Genomic DNA, 17405 nt, shown 5'->3' with positions numbered 1-17405 from the left:
AAGGAAGGACTTGGTGTATTTGACTGTGCGGCGCTCTATTTTAATGCGGTTCTAGTGTGCAGGCAATATTTTTTGGGTGTTCTCTGTGAAAATTAGAATTTATTAGGTGGGATTCTAAGAGGGCCATCAATAAAAATAGGACAGGCCTCGTAAAAGGTCTTTTTTTTAGTGAAAATCAATTGTCACGTGTGGCCCGTGATCGGAATCCTTCATTTTTTGTACTAACGTGTCTTTTTTAACTCGTGTAAAAATAAAAAGGATTAAAACTTATGGAGTGACCGACATCTCCTGCGAGCTACTAGCTCAGTGGGAAAGAAAAGACAGTTTATAATACAGTGTATTTTGTGGGGCAATTATACTACCATAGGTGGTGTTCTTTTCTCCTAAAGATAAATATAAAGATTATGTTTTTTTATGTAAAACGAGGTGGTATTAACGTATGATTAATTAAGTTTTAATTACTGCAAACTTGAAAATAGATTAATACGATATTTTAGAGCAACTTTCATATAGAAAGTTTTCGCACGAAACACACCGTTTAGCAGTTTAAAAAGTGTGCCACGAAAATCTTAATCTTCGTCCAATTTTTGTCGAAGAAAATAATGGACATATATATGAATATAGCATGCACATGTTCTCTTACATGGCTAGGTGTCTACATGTATCTTGTTGATAATATATAGTCCCTCTGGTTATATATGCTTGACGTTTAAGCTAAAATTTAATCAAAATCACTTAAAGTCTAACTGTCAATTTTGTATTAAAGTAAGTGCACAAAATTTTAGTCATCGGTCATTGGTCAATAGCTGCTATAGCTACCTGGCGTACGTGGGGTGGTGTCGTCGTACATGGTGACCGGCCGGCCGGGTGATTTTGTTAGTCATACGTACGTACATAATTGGTGATCGATCGAGATGGTATTCAAATCAAACAACAACAGACCAATCAACACGAAGGACTAGCTAGGATGCACGTGAAGATTCCATAACTCGTGCTCTAATTTGCTCGATCCGATCTTCTTCTGAAGTCGCGCGCATGACTTTAATTAACTTGCGAGCTATAGGTTGCAAATACCAAATTCAGCATGATGATCCATCCATCCACTGCATGCTTAATTTCTTGCTTATACACATCATTCATTCATGCACGCACGATACACACACCGACCGACCGATGTTAAATTTCTGCTTTTCCCCATTTTAAAAAAAGGTGACACGACATCTCTAGTTTTCTTCCCGTGGCACCATGCATGTGTTTGAATCAATCATACTACCACACTAGTAGCAGTACAACTGCATGCCAAGAAGAGAAAAAAATAGACGCAGATTACTTACATGAAACCACATAGAAACATGGATAACACTAGTACACGCGCGCGTGCATTGAGAGATCGATTGATAGGAGGTTGCAGCATGAAAACGATGCGTCTTGTCTGCCTCAAACAAAAAGTGCTCCCCTCCTGTTCCTGTCTTCTTCTTCATGCTGTGCTACCAGTAGCTTTCATCCCATGGCTTTCAGGGAAGTTGCAACCGCTTTAATTTCGACATATGTGGTCGTACTAGTATATAGTATGCAGTATGCATGCTATGAGATGAGCCACGAATGATGCAATTAATTACTCCCTCCGCCCCTAAATATTTAACGCCGTTAATTTTTAAACATGTTTGACCGTTCATCTTATTAAAAAACTTTTGTGAAATATGTAAAACTATATGTATATATAAAAGTATATTTAACAATGAATCAAATGATAGGAAAAGAATTAATAATTACTTAATTTTTTTAATAAGACGAACGGTCAAACATGTTTAAAAAAGTTAACGGTGTTAAATATTTAGGGATGGAGGGAGTAATAAGTTATGAAAAAAAAAGAGAGTATAGAATGCATAGGTCCCTCCTCCATTTTCATCATTTATTCGCACAAGTTTGCCGTATGAAAAGAAAGGTTACCCTGTTAATTAAGTTTTAGAGAGATTATAGTATTGCACGTCGTACCACAAAAGAGATCAGTTCCAGGGTAAACGGCATATATTCTACTAGCTAGCAATGGCGCATTGATATGCTGACATCAGAACCAAATCCTGGAAAAAAATACGATCCCTTTATTCCACGCAAGTGTGTTATTGGGAGGTGTAGATTTTACTCACTATTAAACACATTTCATTGAGTCAGATTCTGTACATTTCCCCTCAATTTGATGTAGACTAGCAAGCTGGCTTTGGAAGGGCCGGCAAACTATCCTTGTACTATGAATTTTTACAGTGTATAGATTCATAGTAATAGTAGTATTAGGATATATTTCATTCATCCAAAATCTCTTATATTTAAGGAGTACAATATATTATTATTGTAGCAGAGGCTAGACGCCACACCTCACGTATTCGACCAAAACACGACATCGAGCTACTCTTAACCAACGGCTAATACTTCTTGAAGTTTCCCTAGCAGGTTTAGATGAAGGCAAAAGAGAAGTTGTTCAAGAGAAAGTTGTGTTTACCCATCAAATCCTATTCGAGTCTGGGTGTTTACCCATCATATATTACTAGAGAATGCCCCGCACATTTGTTACATAGTAGGTACAATCTTAAGAAGAAACGGCAGAAACAAATAGCTTTTTTGGAGAAATTTTTTTTAGCAACCCTATCCAAAATTTATAGATAATTTAGGTAGCACATATCAACTGAAGACGTGTTCAGCCATAAAGTTCTTTTATGCGGATTGATGGGCTGGATACATGTAGATGTGTGTGGAGATGGGCCAATGTGTTCATGTGGGCCACATTTGGCACTGAGGAGGCGAAGAGACTCATCCGGTGGCTAATGGCATGGGTTGGGCTCTATGCTGCATTCCATCGAACGTCTGAGAAGCGATCTAATGTATTCATCCAACGGTTCATAATTTGATGATGACGTGGAAGCACGAGGTTTAAGCTTTTGACCTTAACTTTATAGAAAGAAGGGATTTGAGCTTGCTATAGGAGGGCAAATAGAACTTGCCAGGCTGAGGAGGAGGCCTGATATATAGCTACGTGGCCCGGCGGTAATATTCCATTAGTAGGTGCAGGGGGACAACTCCAACCATTTCTACACGCTGATACTAGCTAGAGGTCCAGAGAGTCGTCCTAATGTGCAGAATTATATTTTTACTGAGATTTGAAGGGCTATATAATAATATAGATATATACTATTATATCTTTGAAAGGCTATATAAAAGCCATCTGGATTCTGTAGCAAGACCAGATTATATTTTTACCGAGACAGTAGCGATGAGTACCAATGAATACTCCTCGGGTTCACTTTTATCTTATGGATAAACAGGGAGAAGAGTATTTTCCGGCCTAGCTAGCTATCCCCATTTTCTTCATGACATTTGGTCCCAACAATTATCGTGTGTATACGATGCACATATCTAGGTTCCGGGTATTGGTAAAGCAGCTTTACTGAACGTACCATAGCCTTGACCAGGTCACTAATTAACTTTATTAATTTGATGAAAGAAAACTGAATTAAAGAAAGAAAGAAACATGGGAAAGAATAGATTCAGCTGGTTAGTACGTGCATATATATAGTATATATCTATATTATATATATGATCTCCAGGTAGAGTCTGTGTACGTTTGTTTCATGCATGATCTGGGACTGACTTAATTTCATAATTAGCTAGATGCAAGTGGGAAGCTATATACTTTATCTCGAGGCTCTAGCTATACAGACCGTCCATTTTAATCGGCCATAAGAAACATCAGCTCTAATTAATCGGCCATAAGAAACACCATTTTATTTAGTGTTCCTTGATGGATCGATCGATAGATACGTACAACTTACTAGAAGAGATAGCAGATCTAGATCGATCTTTATTTGACAGCGACGCACTTACGTACCACAAAAACATGTAGTAGGCCGGAGTGCTGATCGAGTGCAGGCTTATATATATGCATCTTTAATAATTTTGTAGCTAGTACGCACTATAACATTTCATTTCTGTGCATACACGACTAATCGACGCATATGAAAAGCTCATCTTATAGTATATAATTACGGTGCAATATAATGGATAGTGCATTACAGTATATATGTAGCTATCTAGCTTAGGCATCTCCAGACAGTTAGCTAGGCTGATGCCTTATGGATATATCGATCGATCGATTGATCTAGCTAGGTATCATGCTTTGCTACCTTTCCCTTTTTCCCTTTTCCCTTTTAACTATAACTATGCAATGCACATATATATATTAGCTAGCTAGCTGTTCTGTATGTATGCATGTGGCCAACCGTTATTGATAAGTTGGAACAAAAGAAAGGCCAGTTTGGTGGAAATTAGGCAAGCACCCTCAACTTCTCACCCACTATAGATATCATCAGCAAACCAAACGGGAAAAACAGTACAATTAACTCAGATATGAAAACAAAAAAGTGTATGCTCTCTTCTCAGTTCTCATCATCCGATATTTCTGTTGCTAGTGTAGTAGTTGCTCTTTATTTCTTTCATTTCATTTTTTTAGTGAGAATGAAGTCTTCAATCCGGGACAAAGTAGAAGCGAGAGAGAGAAGAAGAAGCACATGGGCCAGACTGTGCGGCCCATAAAAGATCCACTTGAATTAGGCAGATGGGCCTAAACCAAGGCAACCTAATTTCTTCTTCCACTTCTCGCGGAGGAGAGGAGATTCCGATCGAGAAGCGGCGGCGGGCGGCCGGCCGGCGGCGAGGGAGAGGGAGAATCGAATATACTGTAGCAGAAGATGCTTCCAATTTTCAATGGCGGGTTAGGAGGAGGAGTTGGCGAACACGCTACCTAATTAGCTAGGTTTCCTTTGCTTCTCCACCATATCCGTTCCCCTCTTCTCCGCTACGATGCAGGCCGCCGCGGCGCCATGGAGGGCCGTGCTACGGACGACCCACCTCCTCGTCGATCCCACGCGTCTCGCCGCGTCCTCCTTCCACTCCACACCCGTCTCCTCCGCCAAGTGGAAGGACAAGTTCGATTGCAAGGTCCTTTCTTTCCCTCCCTCCCCCTTTCTCCTGCCCCCCCCCCCCCCCTACCCGTTTCGGAATCCTGTCCAACATCTTGTTAGGCGAGGATAAAGATGCGCTGCAAGCAATGTCATGTGGCCAGAATGAGAGCATAAGTGATAATCCAGTTGGTCTATTCCACCCACACCAACCGATTCATTCACCATGTGCACAATGTGCCCAAAGAAATGGCACTGAGCTCACCGGATTGCAACCTGTAATCACAGGAGTAAGGAACATACCCGGCGGCTTTCGTGCCCGTGCTGCTCTTTGATATTAGGCTTTAGAAATGCCCGGCTACTCCGATTCTGTTAAGGTACTTTCAACTGTGCTAATCGATCGATGCTTATTCTGCAACTTGGTATTTTCAGTTCCCAAACCAAAGCATCTCAAATTCTCAATGGGATGCTACAATACCCAGCCAAACACTTAATTGCCAAACTTGGAATCTGGAACAAGCCATAAGGCCATGGATTATGCCTCGTTAGTTTTAGTAAGAAAGAACACACATATCTAGTTTGCCCATAGACATTCAAAATATCTATACTGTTACGTCATAATTGCAATAACATTTTAAGTAACTAGACCATGTCAATGATATCAATAAGTGATCATGAACATTGGGTTCATTGTCTCTAGAATCACGACCATTTTACTTGATAGTGTGATAAATACGATTTACATCATTCATGTTTTGCCTTTTTCCCTATATGCATAGCTTGTGTGCTAACACAATCTTCTTGCTGCCAATGCATTATTCAGCATGAACATGGAGCGCGGAAGCTATCCAAGGTATGATTTGATATCTTCCTTTGTACCGACCACCTGATGGAACTGATTAATTGTTAACGTCAACTCTCTCGAAAGACAGAAACTCAAATTAGCAGTTTGGGTTGATGCTTGATGCAAGAAAAGAACTAGTGTATTCAATATCAGTGCTCCATTATGATACTAATAGGTGCCACAAGGAATGGTTCTCAGATGTATTTTATTAATTTGACATTTTTCTTCAGGGTACCTGCTTTCTCATATGAATAATCAAAACCTTTTTCCTTCAATTAAATTTTATGGTTTTCTAGCTGGACTACCAAAATATGGTTTTGTTAAAACCATAGTCACAAAGTTCCTGGGTCGATGGGATCAAGGAATGGGGTCGAGGAACGTGATACGCTACTTGCGAGAGGTTTTTACAAGGTGGGGACGAAAATGACCCCGCGTTTTCGGGACGGGGACGGCGTTCCCGGGTCGAGGATCGCTGCCACCGACCCCGTTTCCTGTGACTATGGTTAAAACAAGTATAATATTGATCTTCTAGAGGGGTTGGCAAGTAGCCAAGCCGAATTATGTTAAGGAACTGTAGCACACGAGTAGCTGGCCTTTTATTTATCTTATCAATAATATCAATATTTTCTGCCCTTCCTATTATATAAGCCACATTGATTATGCTTCTGAATGTTGATAATGCAATACTTTTGTTTCATTCTTGCAATACTTTTGACCTTCCAAACTCTCAGTAAGACGATTGTTCTGACAAATAATTTTGCAACAGAACTACGAGAGGTATGTTGTTCGTCAAAAACGAGCAGAAGGTAAAAAGGCCCTAAAAGATTATCTTCTATTTGGAAAGAGTTCACCTCATTTACAGGTGAGAATTTCTGTTTTGAGTTGTCATTTCCAGATTTTTGTCCTTCCTCTAACTAGCACAAATAATCTATTTACTCTTCAAAAAGCTTTTGATGGTAATACTTTATTTCTTTTAGGATAAGATATTTGCAAAAACAACCAATAACATTTGATGTCGCAATATTACATGTGTTTATCCAGGGTGGAAGTACGGGCAGCTTTGCTAATTCGCATGATATCCCACGATTCAAAACCTTTAGGAAAGGATCTCAGTCTCATGGCTCAACAAAGTCGCGACAAGGTGTACACCATCACAGAAAATGTATGTTCCTCTTCCAAAACGAAAATAGACGCGTACTACCTTCACTTGAATCTATTCGTCTGGTTTTGAGCATCTCTGATGTATCATACTATCATGTATCGCATTCATAATTTATCTGCCGCTCCAGTGGTATCTTAAGGTCATCCGTGGTCGGTTAACTTTATCATGCATTAGTATGATTACAAGTCTGAACTGGTTAAGTTGAGGAGTAGGAGGTGTCTGTGTGGGTTGAACCCCTAACCGACATATTAACCCTGCTCCTTAAACCAAATGCAGCTCTAGGCTTTTTGCTATGTTATTTCTGCTATTACCTTTTCTGCATATCTGTAACTGCACATATCAGGATGTTATTTATTGACTTGAAAATGGTGCAAAAACATACTGGTCTGTTCATACTTCATATTTTAGTGACCTGCAGAGCATGCATAATTCGACTGCAGTTTGTTGTGTCACATGGATTTGTGCTGTTGCTGTGACCCACTCAGATCACTTCAAATTAGTTTACAGAACACCATAAATGTCACATAGGTGAGAATGTTCTTATAATATTTTGCAGGTAAAAAAGACAGGGAGAGGTTCTACAATTTCTTCCGTGAGGAGTATTATGTGCATCCTGACAAAATCTTTGAAGACATGTTCGGTGAGAATCATCGTTTTACCTGGTCCCATATATCGTGGGAGAGTTTTAGCTTCAGAGATTCATCGTCCAGATTTCGAAGGACTGGTGAATCGAAGAGAGAAAGAGTTTGTAGCGATAGTGACGATGAAAATGAGGATGAAACAACCAACATTGGGTCACATGCACACCGGGCTATTCTTGGACTACCAGCTTGTGGTCCACTAACTCTAGATGCTGTCAAAACTGCGTAAGTTGTGAATTTTTGTACCATTCCTCGAATTATTGTCTTGCTATCACTACCATTTCTGTATGGCACTACAAGTAGGTGCTCCACTAGCGTTCACCTGAATTACTTTCGGTGTGCAGTTTCCGGGCATCTGCTCTGAGGTGGCACCCTGACAAGCACCCAGGCTCATCACAGGTAACCCTTTCCTTCTTGTTTGATTTGGAGTAAACAACAGCATACGACATTGTCTTGATGCAGCCAATGTACTGATTGGTCTGTAACAAATCAATGTGCAAAACAACGGATGGTAAGTTGGTAAACACTAAACAGAGGGTATAACTGCATACTCTGTTTTACATGTGCCCAGGCCGTGGCCGAAGAGAAGTTTAAGCTTTGTGTCAACGCATACAATTCTATCTGCAATGTCCTCAAGGCTGCTTAGCTTTCCTCTTGCATCGATGGTGGTTCAAGCTTGCAGTTGCTGGAGGCTGTGAACTCGCAGCAACAGCATTTCAAGGCTTGTAGCTGACAAGGCCAAGCATGAAGCTGCTGCATTGTTTCAGAGCATCAATCGGATGACACATTCAGTTCACCAACTCACCAAGCTCAGAGAAGGAAGGGGATTTGTGCTGTTGTAACAAACATGTACGTACTACTAATCACTGTAACAAACATCTATTCCTTCATTTGATTTGATTTCCTATTCCTTGAGCGAATAAAACAAACACTGTTCACAGAAACACACTTTTACACAAACAATATGAGAAAAGTTGATTGAAGAGCCTATCACCTGTGTTTGCCGTTTCTTCTTGTGTCATGTGTTGTGCGGCACTGTGTAACAAGCTCTAACTAATGACGATTTGATTAACCTAAACAATTGTCTGGACGATGTGGCGTCATGTTGTCTTTGGGTTTATGTTATGATTTGGCCGGGAGAAAGCAGGACTGGAACCAAGAAATATGTACTATTGGTACAATGAAATCGTCGCCGTGGTACTTAAAAGCGACGTTGGTTGCATAAACATCAATAATGATAGCAACAAGCTTGGCAGCTTTTACTCACAAACTAACCAATCTCCAAGAGAGATCATAGTACTAGATACTGTAGTTAAGGATAAATACAGTTGCTTTTGCCACAGTGGCTGCTGGCTGCTGCCGCGATTTGAGCGAGTGAATGTGACACTGGCTGACAATTGAGATAATGCATGTGAGGGCCTCTCGCTGAAGGGCAATTAACATAGAACATTCTACTAATAAATCACAATGAATACGACAAGAAAGAGAAAGAGAGGGAGGGATTACAGTAGAGATAAACAACGAACGACTCTTCCATCATCTGATCTGATGATCAATCAAAATCTCCTACTAGTAAGATTGGATTGGAGGAGTAGTCCAGTTGAGAGGAGATCTGAGAGCTAGAAGCAGAGGATGGCGACGGCGGCGGCGACGGAGAAGGCGAAGGTGGTGATGAGGAAGGCGAAGTGGATGGCCCAGCTGCGCTTGAACTTGGCCAGGTAGCTCTCGGGCGGCTCCTGGTACGGCACCTCCACGTCGGCGGCCGCCACCACGTCGCCGCCGGACTTGAGCATCCGCAGCCTGTCCGCCGCCAGCGCCAGGGTCAGCTTGTGGCAACGCCGCTGGTACCTAGTATATTCATTCGCGCGCCATTAATTGCTGCTAAGTAAGTAAGCAAGTAATTAAGTAGTAGCAAGCAAATTAAGCAAGAGGCAATTAGAGCGACCTGAATCCGTTGAGGCATCGGAGGTGGTGTGCGACGGCGGCGTAGAAGGCGAGGTGGGCGAGGGAGAGGAGGCCGGCGGGGGCCCAGAGGTGGCGGCACTGGAGGCGGGACGGCGGGGACTGGGCGACGGCGGAGAGGAGGATGGCGAGGAAGAGGAAGAAGGCGAGGAAGAGGCGCCACAGCTCCTGCTTCTGCGCGTCCGCCGCCCGCTTCTTCTCCAGCGTCTTGTCGAAGTGCAGCTGCACCACCGCCCCCAGCGCCTGCGCCGCCGCCTCCCGCGCCACCACCTCTCCTCCCCCGACGTACGCCTCGCCCATCGCCATCCCCATCCGCATCTCCACCATCCGCTGCTGCTGCTGCTCGTGGTGCTGGTGATGATCCATCTCTCTCTCTCTCTCTCTCTTAGATTTCTCTCTTCTCTTACCACTACTAGTATAGTGCTCGCTCACTCCCTCACCTGCACAAGCAGCAGTCCATTGCTTTTTACTGATGAATATACTGAGATGAGAGAGGCTATTAGCGTTAGCAGCAAAAGCTGATGGCCAGTACAGTAATAATGAGAAGAGTTGCTACTAACACTAGACGCCATCCATGCCACGACGACCACCACCATGCTTCCTTTCTGTTCCATTCGCTGCTGTTTTACCTCTTCATTTCGCCCATGGAGTACTTTTCTAGTGTCTGTAACTGTAAGCAAGCAAGTACTCGATCGCCTTGTAGAAAGAAATAAGACAAGATGATAATTAATTTACGACTAGTACTGGAGTATAAATTCTGTGTATGATCCATCTCCACGCTTGTACTAGCTGAGATGGGCAAGTAGGAGTACTAGCTAGGTAAGGAAGAGTAGTAGAAGAGAGAGCACTGCATTGGATGCTCGAGCGTCGTGTAATTATTTGCGAGCCTCCCTGGAGCAGTAAACTTGGCTGTTGTTACCTGTGTGACCGACCGACCGAAAAAACCGAGTTTGAGTCCAAAACGCCATGGAATCGCAATCGCAATCGAATCGATATACAGTACAGTATAGTACTAGTATGGTCGAGCTATCTATCTATAGTCAGGAGTGAGGAGGCAAAGCCTGCTGCTGTCAAACATGAATGAGCCCACATGGGGGCATGAGAATTGGACTACTAGCACGGTCACTGTACCATCTCTCTCTCTCTCTCTCGATCACTTGTGGAAAAGTTTATCATAACCAACTCGCTAGGATCTCAATCTATAACCCAGTGGTGGAAAAAAAGGGGGCAATTATAAATTTATTATTGGTTTGAATCGTTATTATAAGATTACCGCTATAAAATTACAAAAATATCGTCAAAATTATCGTTCAAGTGGCATCCTTGTAAAATTAAAAAACTCGGCCACTGATTTGATCTTACGATCTAACTAACCGAATTTTATTCAATTACCAACCTCAGTTAACTAGATTGACTGAATTACTCCCAGCAGGTCCAATAGGCCCATTAACAGTTCGATACATTACACAAGCATACCAAATACCTATATCTTTACCTAGCGCTGCGACACCGTCTAATCCCGATGTCCGCAATAGGTGGTGGCGACTCTACCCAACTCAAATGACGTCCCCGCCTTTACCTTCTTTGCGACGAATCCGTCCCATTGGGCCGCCGTCTCTGCCTCCACCTAAGGATGAAAACGGAGCGGATACGGTCGGATAATTCTCATACCATATTCGTTTTCATTTTTTTTTACCGGATACAAAAACGAATATGGATAGCTCGAATACGGAAACAAATACGGATTATCTCGAATACGAATAAGAATCGAATGTGATCGGACACGAATATGGAAACAAATTTTTCTCGGAACACGAAAACCAACTCAACTTCTAATAGAAACAAATATCAACATATATAATTAGCTCATTTTATATAAAATGAGGTATAATTTATAAATATTTCTTAAAATTTAAATAATATTAATAGTATGGACTAGTGTTAAGAGATAAACTACTATTAAAATCTATAAAGGTATATTGAAGGTTATAGAGTTAGAAAGAAATGAGGTATGTCTCATGGGTCTTGCGGATATCCGAATAGCACTGTTCACCGGATATCCGAAATATTATCCGTATCCGACGGAAACCCTGATATCATATTCGTATTCGTATCCGGGAAAAAATATTCGTATTCGTATCCGTATCCAAAATATCTAAAAACTATCCGCTCCGTTTTCATACCTACCTCCACCTCCGTTGTGAGCCGGCAACGTCTGTCGACGCTTTCTTTACCTCGGACGTCGTCTCAAGTTGAGCCGCAACTCAGGCACACCGCACACTGACAAACTGCGCGTTTCCTCCAATCTTATGGCGACAGGCTGCACTCCAACAACGCCTTCTCCACTCGAGTCTCCAACAACGTTGCTGAATCACGACATGAAAAGGTCTAGTACCTACTGGCACAACGGTGACCACTATACCTTCTTTTTGTTTCATTTTTTTTCCGTTGCCGTTTTGCTTCTTCATTTCGCCCATACTTTTGTAATATTTGTAAGCGAGACGCTCAATTTTCACATTTCCACACAAGCAAGCAAGAAAGAAAGAAAATAAGATAAAAAAAATCCTAATAATTTACTACTAGAGTATAAGGGTGTGTTTGAGGAAAAGGAGATTGGGAAGATATGCAAAACGAGGTGAGCCATTAGCGCATGATTAATTGAGTATTAACTATTTTAAATATCAAAAATAGATTAATATGACTTTTTAAAGTAACTTTCCTATAGAAAATTTTTGTAAAAAAACGCACCCCTATATCACACGAACAAACGCAGTCAAAATTCTGTGTGATATCCACTCTTGTAGCTGAGATAGCTGAGTAGAAGTACTACGGACAACAGAAGAGAGCATTGGATGCTCGAGCGTCTTGAGGATCAGAAAAGAGCATCGTGAGAAGGACTATGCAGCTTGGAGCGGTCAACCTGCCTTCTAGTTTACCTGTGTGACCGACCAAAAACCGAGTTAACTCCAAAACGGCATGGAAATATGGAATCGCGATCTAATCGAATCCACTTGAACTGAGCTTGGCGCTGTCAAACAAGAGCCCACATGGATGGACATGGGGATCGATTGGAACACTGTACTACCAACCAACTCGGCAGGCAATGTCCCGAGCCCTTTTTCGAATGTTGATCGGCCTGTCTGCGAATGCGATGACCAACACAAACCGCATCAGGTCAACTTTAATTCAGTAGTGTACTAGTTGAGCAGGTGCAAGTAATTTCAAGCAATTCCTCTCAAATAAAACATTTTAAAACAAAAGCCTTGAAAGGGACATGATTTTCTACCATCACAAAGAAAGAATAAAAAGTTTCTCCCTTAGTGATGAGTATATAAAGTTCAGGGGCGATATTGGATATTCCCACTTGCTGCCAAAACATGGGAGCTCCCAGTCCAAAGATTGGCACACAAGACGCGCACTAGCCTTAGCACAAGTACTTCCATTAGGGGCTCATTTTGTATTAAAACGTTGGAAGGAGGGAGTTAAGTAGAAATTGTCATCCCACCCGTCTTTAATACTGTTTCCTCAGACGGAGGGTGCAGTGCAGTGCAGGGAATCATTTCATTTCTTCTTCTTCTTCGCCGCCGCCGCCACCTTCCACCCCTTCAGCCGCCACTCCAATCCAAGGTATCCTCTCCCTTCCCCCTCCTCATCCGCGCTATTTCTCAGGACTTGGATTTATTTTCTGTGGGTTGCGTCCAATCTGAGCGGAAGCTATATTACATCGAGTTTAGTTTGTTGCGGATTTGGTTTCTGCTTCCAAAGGGATTGGGTGGGGTTCATACATGACCCTGGATCTGATCTGAGTGTAGTAGGTAGGTGTTAAGATCAATCGGATCAACGACTGTATCTTGTTCGGATGCTCATCTCATGGATGTTAGCCTCAGGTCAGGGGGTTGTATACTGTATACAGCTTGACTGTATTTAGTTCCGGTAGGGGAAAAGAAAGCAACTTTGCAAGTTGCAACTCTGCTTTTTGCTAGATGTTTGCTCGACCTGCTAGGCTGCAGCTCAAGCTAATTAAAAATATATTTTTTTTTTCATTCTGATAGCAGCTATATTGATGCTTGATCTATGGTTCCTATTATGATATGATCATAGGAGGATGAGTGAAGAGGACACCAATGCTGCTGCTGGGCAGCCCAGGCGCGCCCCTAAGCTCAACGAGAGGATCCTGTCCTCCTTGTCGAGGAGATCAGTAGCTGCACATCCGTGGCATGATCTTGAGATCGGTATGGAACTGTCTTTCCCATCTCTCTTTATGGCTCACCCACAACACTATGTGGCATGCATCATCTCACTTAATTTGGTTCAACAGGCCCTGGTGCTCCTGCTGTCTTCAACGTTGTAAGTGTCATCTCTGCCTTTACCTATACATATGATGCCAGAGTGCGTGCAAAATAAGTTTCCTTGGCGGGCTGTAGGCTGCACAATTTTGCCGCTAGACGGGTTGAAACATGTTGAAATCGGAAATAATATCTGTCCAATTAATATCGACTCTGTAGAGGTCCGCGACAGCTTTTGGTGTTTGCTAAATTTACAGTTCAATAGGTGTTGTACTTTCCAGTTACAAAGAAGTAACATGACACTCTCAAGGAATAAAGAAATTCACTCACCAGGCAAAGAGCATGATGAATGAATAATTAGAATTCAGCTCTTCATACCAATTTAATCAGGCAAGAGAATGGGGGCCACTGAATTTAAGTTAAACAAAAATTAAAGACAGTTGCAACATCCTTGGTATTGCACCAAACCTGGAACTTTAAGTGGATTGATCAAGCCATGGAACAACAGATGCCAATCATAAATAAACCTAGTTGGAAAAGTACTTACATTTATAAGTTCTTAACATTTCTAAACCTTCTGCTGATCTCCATCAGTTTCTCAGCAACTTTGTTGATATCATGGCATCAAGCATCTATCTTTTGTGGGCGCAGCATGTGCCTTCTGTAAATCTTGGTAGTAGCAGGATGATGTGTATTAGGTGGCAGACTGGTAGGTGTAGCCATATGCTGCCATGGGAATTTTATGCTTCTTGAACTGTTTATACCTTTGGATAAATTGTAGCTAGGATTTTGATTCGAATTAAAATAGAACCACTAGTAGACTCATGGGCACGTTGTGAATTTCACCTTTCCCCCTTTTTCTACTATTAAGATTTTCACTGAATATTTTAACTTTACTGATATTTGATTCTGGTGCAAACAACAAGGATTTTTTTTTTGTGGGGGTAAACAACAAGGAATGTTAGTCTGCTGGGAAACAATTGCTTATGAGTCAAAACAAGTGTGTCGAGTGGTTTTGATTGTTCTGTTTAACGATTCTAGAAGCTTTATCTACAGTCGGTTCCTGACAGTGCATGCAACCTACATGGTTAATGGCTTCCATTTATATCACACCACAGGTTGTTGAGATCACCAAGGGAAGCAAAGTGAAATATGAGCTTGACAAGAAAACTGGACTGATTAAGGTGTGTGTTCTATTTGTAAAATGATTGCTTGCATATCATTACCACAACTCTATTTCAAGAACAATATGGACTAATTTCATAATTATTTTTTGTGTACTTACGTAAGGAATTAAAAGTATGCACCACCACCATGTACTTGTGTTACTGTGTTGTATTATTTGATAGGTCTGCATTTGTAAGCTGTAGGAGTTTATTCTTGTCAAAGAATATTACATTTTTGTAACTGTGCTTCATAATTTGACAGGTCGACCGTGTCCTATACTCATCAGTTGTGTATCCCCATAATTATGGTTTCATTCCAAGGACACTTTGTGAAGACAATGATCCAATGGATGTTCTGGTCCTGATGCAGGTAACTCCATTGTGCTTCTTTTCTTTTAAACATGCAAAACAGTCCTTTGCATTATTAACTGATAGTGTCTGAGAGCAGGGGATCAGCCTGCAAGTCCTTTGGCATTGACACTTTTGAACAAGCACCAGTAGTTTTTTAGTTGCACCTCAAAACCATTCTCTTTTTTACTACAGTGTGGAATATATTGTGCCATTATCTCGTGGTAATGTGTTCTTTTAATCCACACAGGAGCCTGTTATTCCTGGTTCCTTCCTCCGTGCTAGAGCAATTGGCCTTATGCCCATGATTGACCAGGTATATTTTCTACTGTTCTGTTTGTAGCAAAGGGAAAAAGACCTGCACGGGTTCACTCTTTTTGTTTTGTTTTTTTTTTACTGACGATATTGGATTTTGTGATCAGGGTGAGAAGGATGACAAGATAATAGCAGTATGTGCTGATGATCCTGAATACCGTCATTACAATGACATCAGTGAGCTGTCTCCTCACCGCCTCCAAGAGATTAAACGCTTCTTTGAAGACTGTATCCTCATAGTCCGTTTTATGGTTTAAATTGCATATCCCATATAGTATAGTATTGGTCATGCATACATCTGTTATTGTCCTTAACAATATGTTTTTAGACAAGAAGAATGAGAACAAGGAGGTTGCTGTTGATGCATTCTTGCCTGCCAACACTGCTCGTGACGCCATTCAGTACTCCATGTAAGTTCTCTGTTCTGCAGTGAAATATAAGTCCATAACAAGATGTGATTGTGTGTGTTGTGGAATAGGTATGAAGATACCACTATTCCTTTTGGCATATATTGACACATATTTTTGTTTATTTAATCTCAGGGACCTGTATGCGCAATATATCTTGCAAAGCTTGAGGCAGTAGAGTGCTACCCGATCTTTATCGTGAAAATATTGTATTTGTGCCAACTGCAAAACTGGAGTAGAGACTTTGTTCACAAAAATGGAGTGCTATGGGGCTGGCTATGATTTCCTTTACCCTCCAGCTGTGTATCAATTTGCATGTGGTTTCATACTTACAAATTATGAATAAGTGAAGTTTGGGCAGACATGAATTTGTTCTGTGTCATGCTTCTGTCCCTCCGGATCGTTTATTGACATGAATTACTGTTCTTGTTATATTATTTCTATCTGCTCTAAGGCTGTGTTTGAGAAAAGCACAAGGGGGAGAAAAATCCCTCGTTTTTTACACTTACGCTTCCTGAAGGTTAAATAGTGCTTTTTTTCCTTCAAAATTTTCCTATAGAAAAGTTTTAAAAAATTTAATCCATTTTCAAGTTTGATATAATTAAATACTTAATTAATTATATGTACTAGTGACTTATCTTGTGTTGTGTATATTATCAATCTTTTTATTACGGGATGTGCTTCTATGCTCCGAAAAAAAAACTTGCACGAAAGTTAAAGCGAATCAGTGGCTGTGATTAAAAGGGAGATTAGCACTTAATTATCATTAGCGAGGGGTAATTTCGTCTAAAGATTTTCGAGCCCATATCCAGCCCAGTCCGATCCCCACCCCCATCAGTCCACCACGGCGCCGCTCCTCAACCGCACCGCCGCGCTGATTTTCGCCTTGCCACCGTTGCTCTGCCCTCTTCTTCCCCTCGCAACGCCGCCTTGCCGCCCGGCTCCCTCCCCACGCTGCTTCCTGCCTCCCTCCGCCACCGTCGGTGCTGCCATCGCTCCTCCACAACCCGCGCGTCGGCGGCGTCGCCCAACCATCGTCACCTATTGCGAATGCCATTCTCTCAATTCTATTGAAAAGTGGCAGCGCTGAGACTGCATATGAGGTTTTCATGGTGCTTGTAAATATGTACAACCAAATTTGCAAGTCGGGTTGCAGCAATAAGGTATTGACTCTGTTCTGTAACTTGAAGGCAAATCTTTGAGGAGACAATTTAAGGCTGAAACTGAATTTACTGTCACTCAGGCCATAGCTACTCAGATATCCTTTTAACTGAAGAAGAGGGCAGAGCAGCGACGGCAAGGCGAAAATCGGCGTGGCGGTGCCG

General features: G+C 41.7%; 3 protein-coding genes across 4 annotated transcripts; 2 read left to right on the top strand and 1 right to left on the bottom strand.

Annotated features, from left to right (window-relative positions):
• The first annotated feature begins 4672 nt into the window (after nt 1-4672).
• Nucleotides 4673-8586, top strand: LOC4337478 (uncharacterized). 2 transcript variants are annotated; one of them, XM_015778462.3, is made up of 8 exons: nt 4673-4989; nt 5238-5326; nt 5773-5802; nt 6560-6655; nt 6835-6955; nt 7512-7821; nt 7941-7995; nt 8168-8586. In XM_015778462.3, exons 2-8 carry the CDS (start codon nt 5300-5302, stop codon nt 8240-8242), a joined length of 714 nt encoding a protein of 237 aa, XP_015633948.1. In that variant the 5' UTR covers nt 4673-4989; nt 5238-5299; the 3' UTR covers nt 8243-8586. The 2 variants fall into 2 exon arrangements, with proteins under 2 accessions (XP_015633948.1, XP_015633947.1); XM_015778461.3 differs by lacking the exon at nt 5238-5326.
• Nucleotides 8587-8993: 407 nt separating this feature from the next.
• Nucleotides 8994-9996, bottom strand: LOC4337477 (uncharacterized). The gene is made up of 2 exons (XM_066309592.1): nt 9542-9996; nt 8994-9444 (listed from the first exon to the last, which is right to left on the bottom strand). Exons 1-2 carry the CDS (start codon nt 9922-9924, stop codon nt 9216-9218), a joined length of 612 nt encoding a protein of 203 aa, XP_066165689.1. The 5' UTR covers nt 9925-9996; the 3' UTR covers nt 8994-9215.
• A 3105-nt stretch (nt 9997-13101) lies between these two features.
• LOC4337476 (soluble inorganic pyrophosphatase) lies at nt 13102-16512 on the top strand. The gene is made up of 9 exons (XM_015778021.3): nt 13102-13185; nt 13660-13790; nt 13877-13905; nt 14963-15028; nt 15273-15380; nt 15609-15674; nt 15781-15901; nt 16002-16083; nt 16216-16512. Exons 2-9 carry the CDS (start codon nt 13664-13666, stop codon nt 16256-16258), a joined length of 642 nt encoding a protein of 213 aa, XP_015633507.1. The 5' UTR covers nt 13102-13185; nt 13660-13663; the 3' UTR covers nt 16259-16512.
• The last annotated feature ends 893 nt before the right edge of the window (nt 16513-17405 follow it).

This window comes from Oryza sativa, chromosome 4 (genome assembly GCF_034140825.1).
Source record: "Oryza sativa Japonica Group chromosome 4, ASM3414082v1".
Lineage (NCBI taxonomy): Eukaryota > Viridiplantae > Streptophyta > Magnoliopsida > Poales > Poaceae > Oryza > Oryza sativa.
Note: the sequence above shows the minus strand (reverse complement) of the source record. Positions and strands in the feature narration are given on the sequence as shown.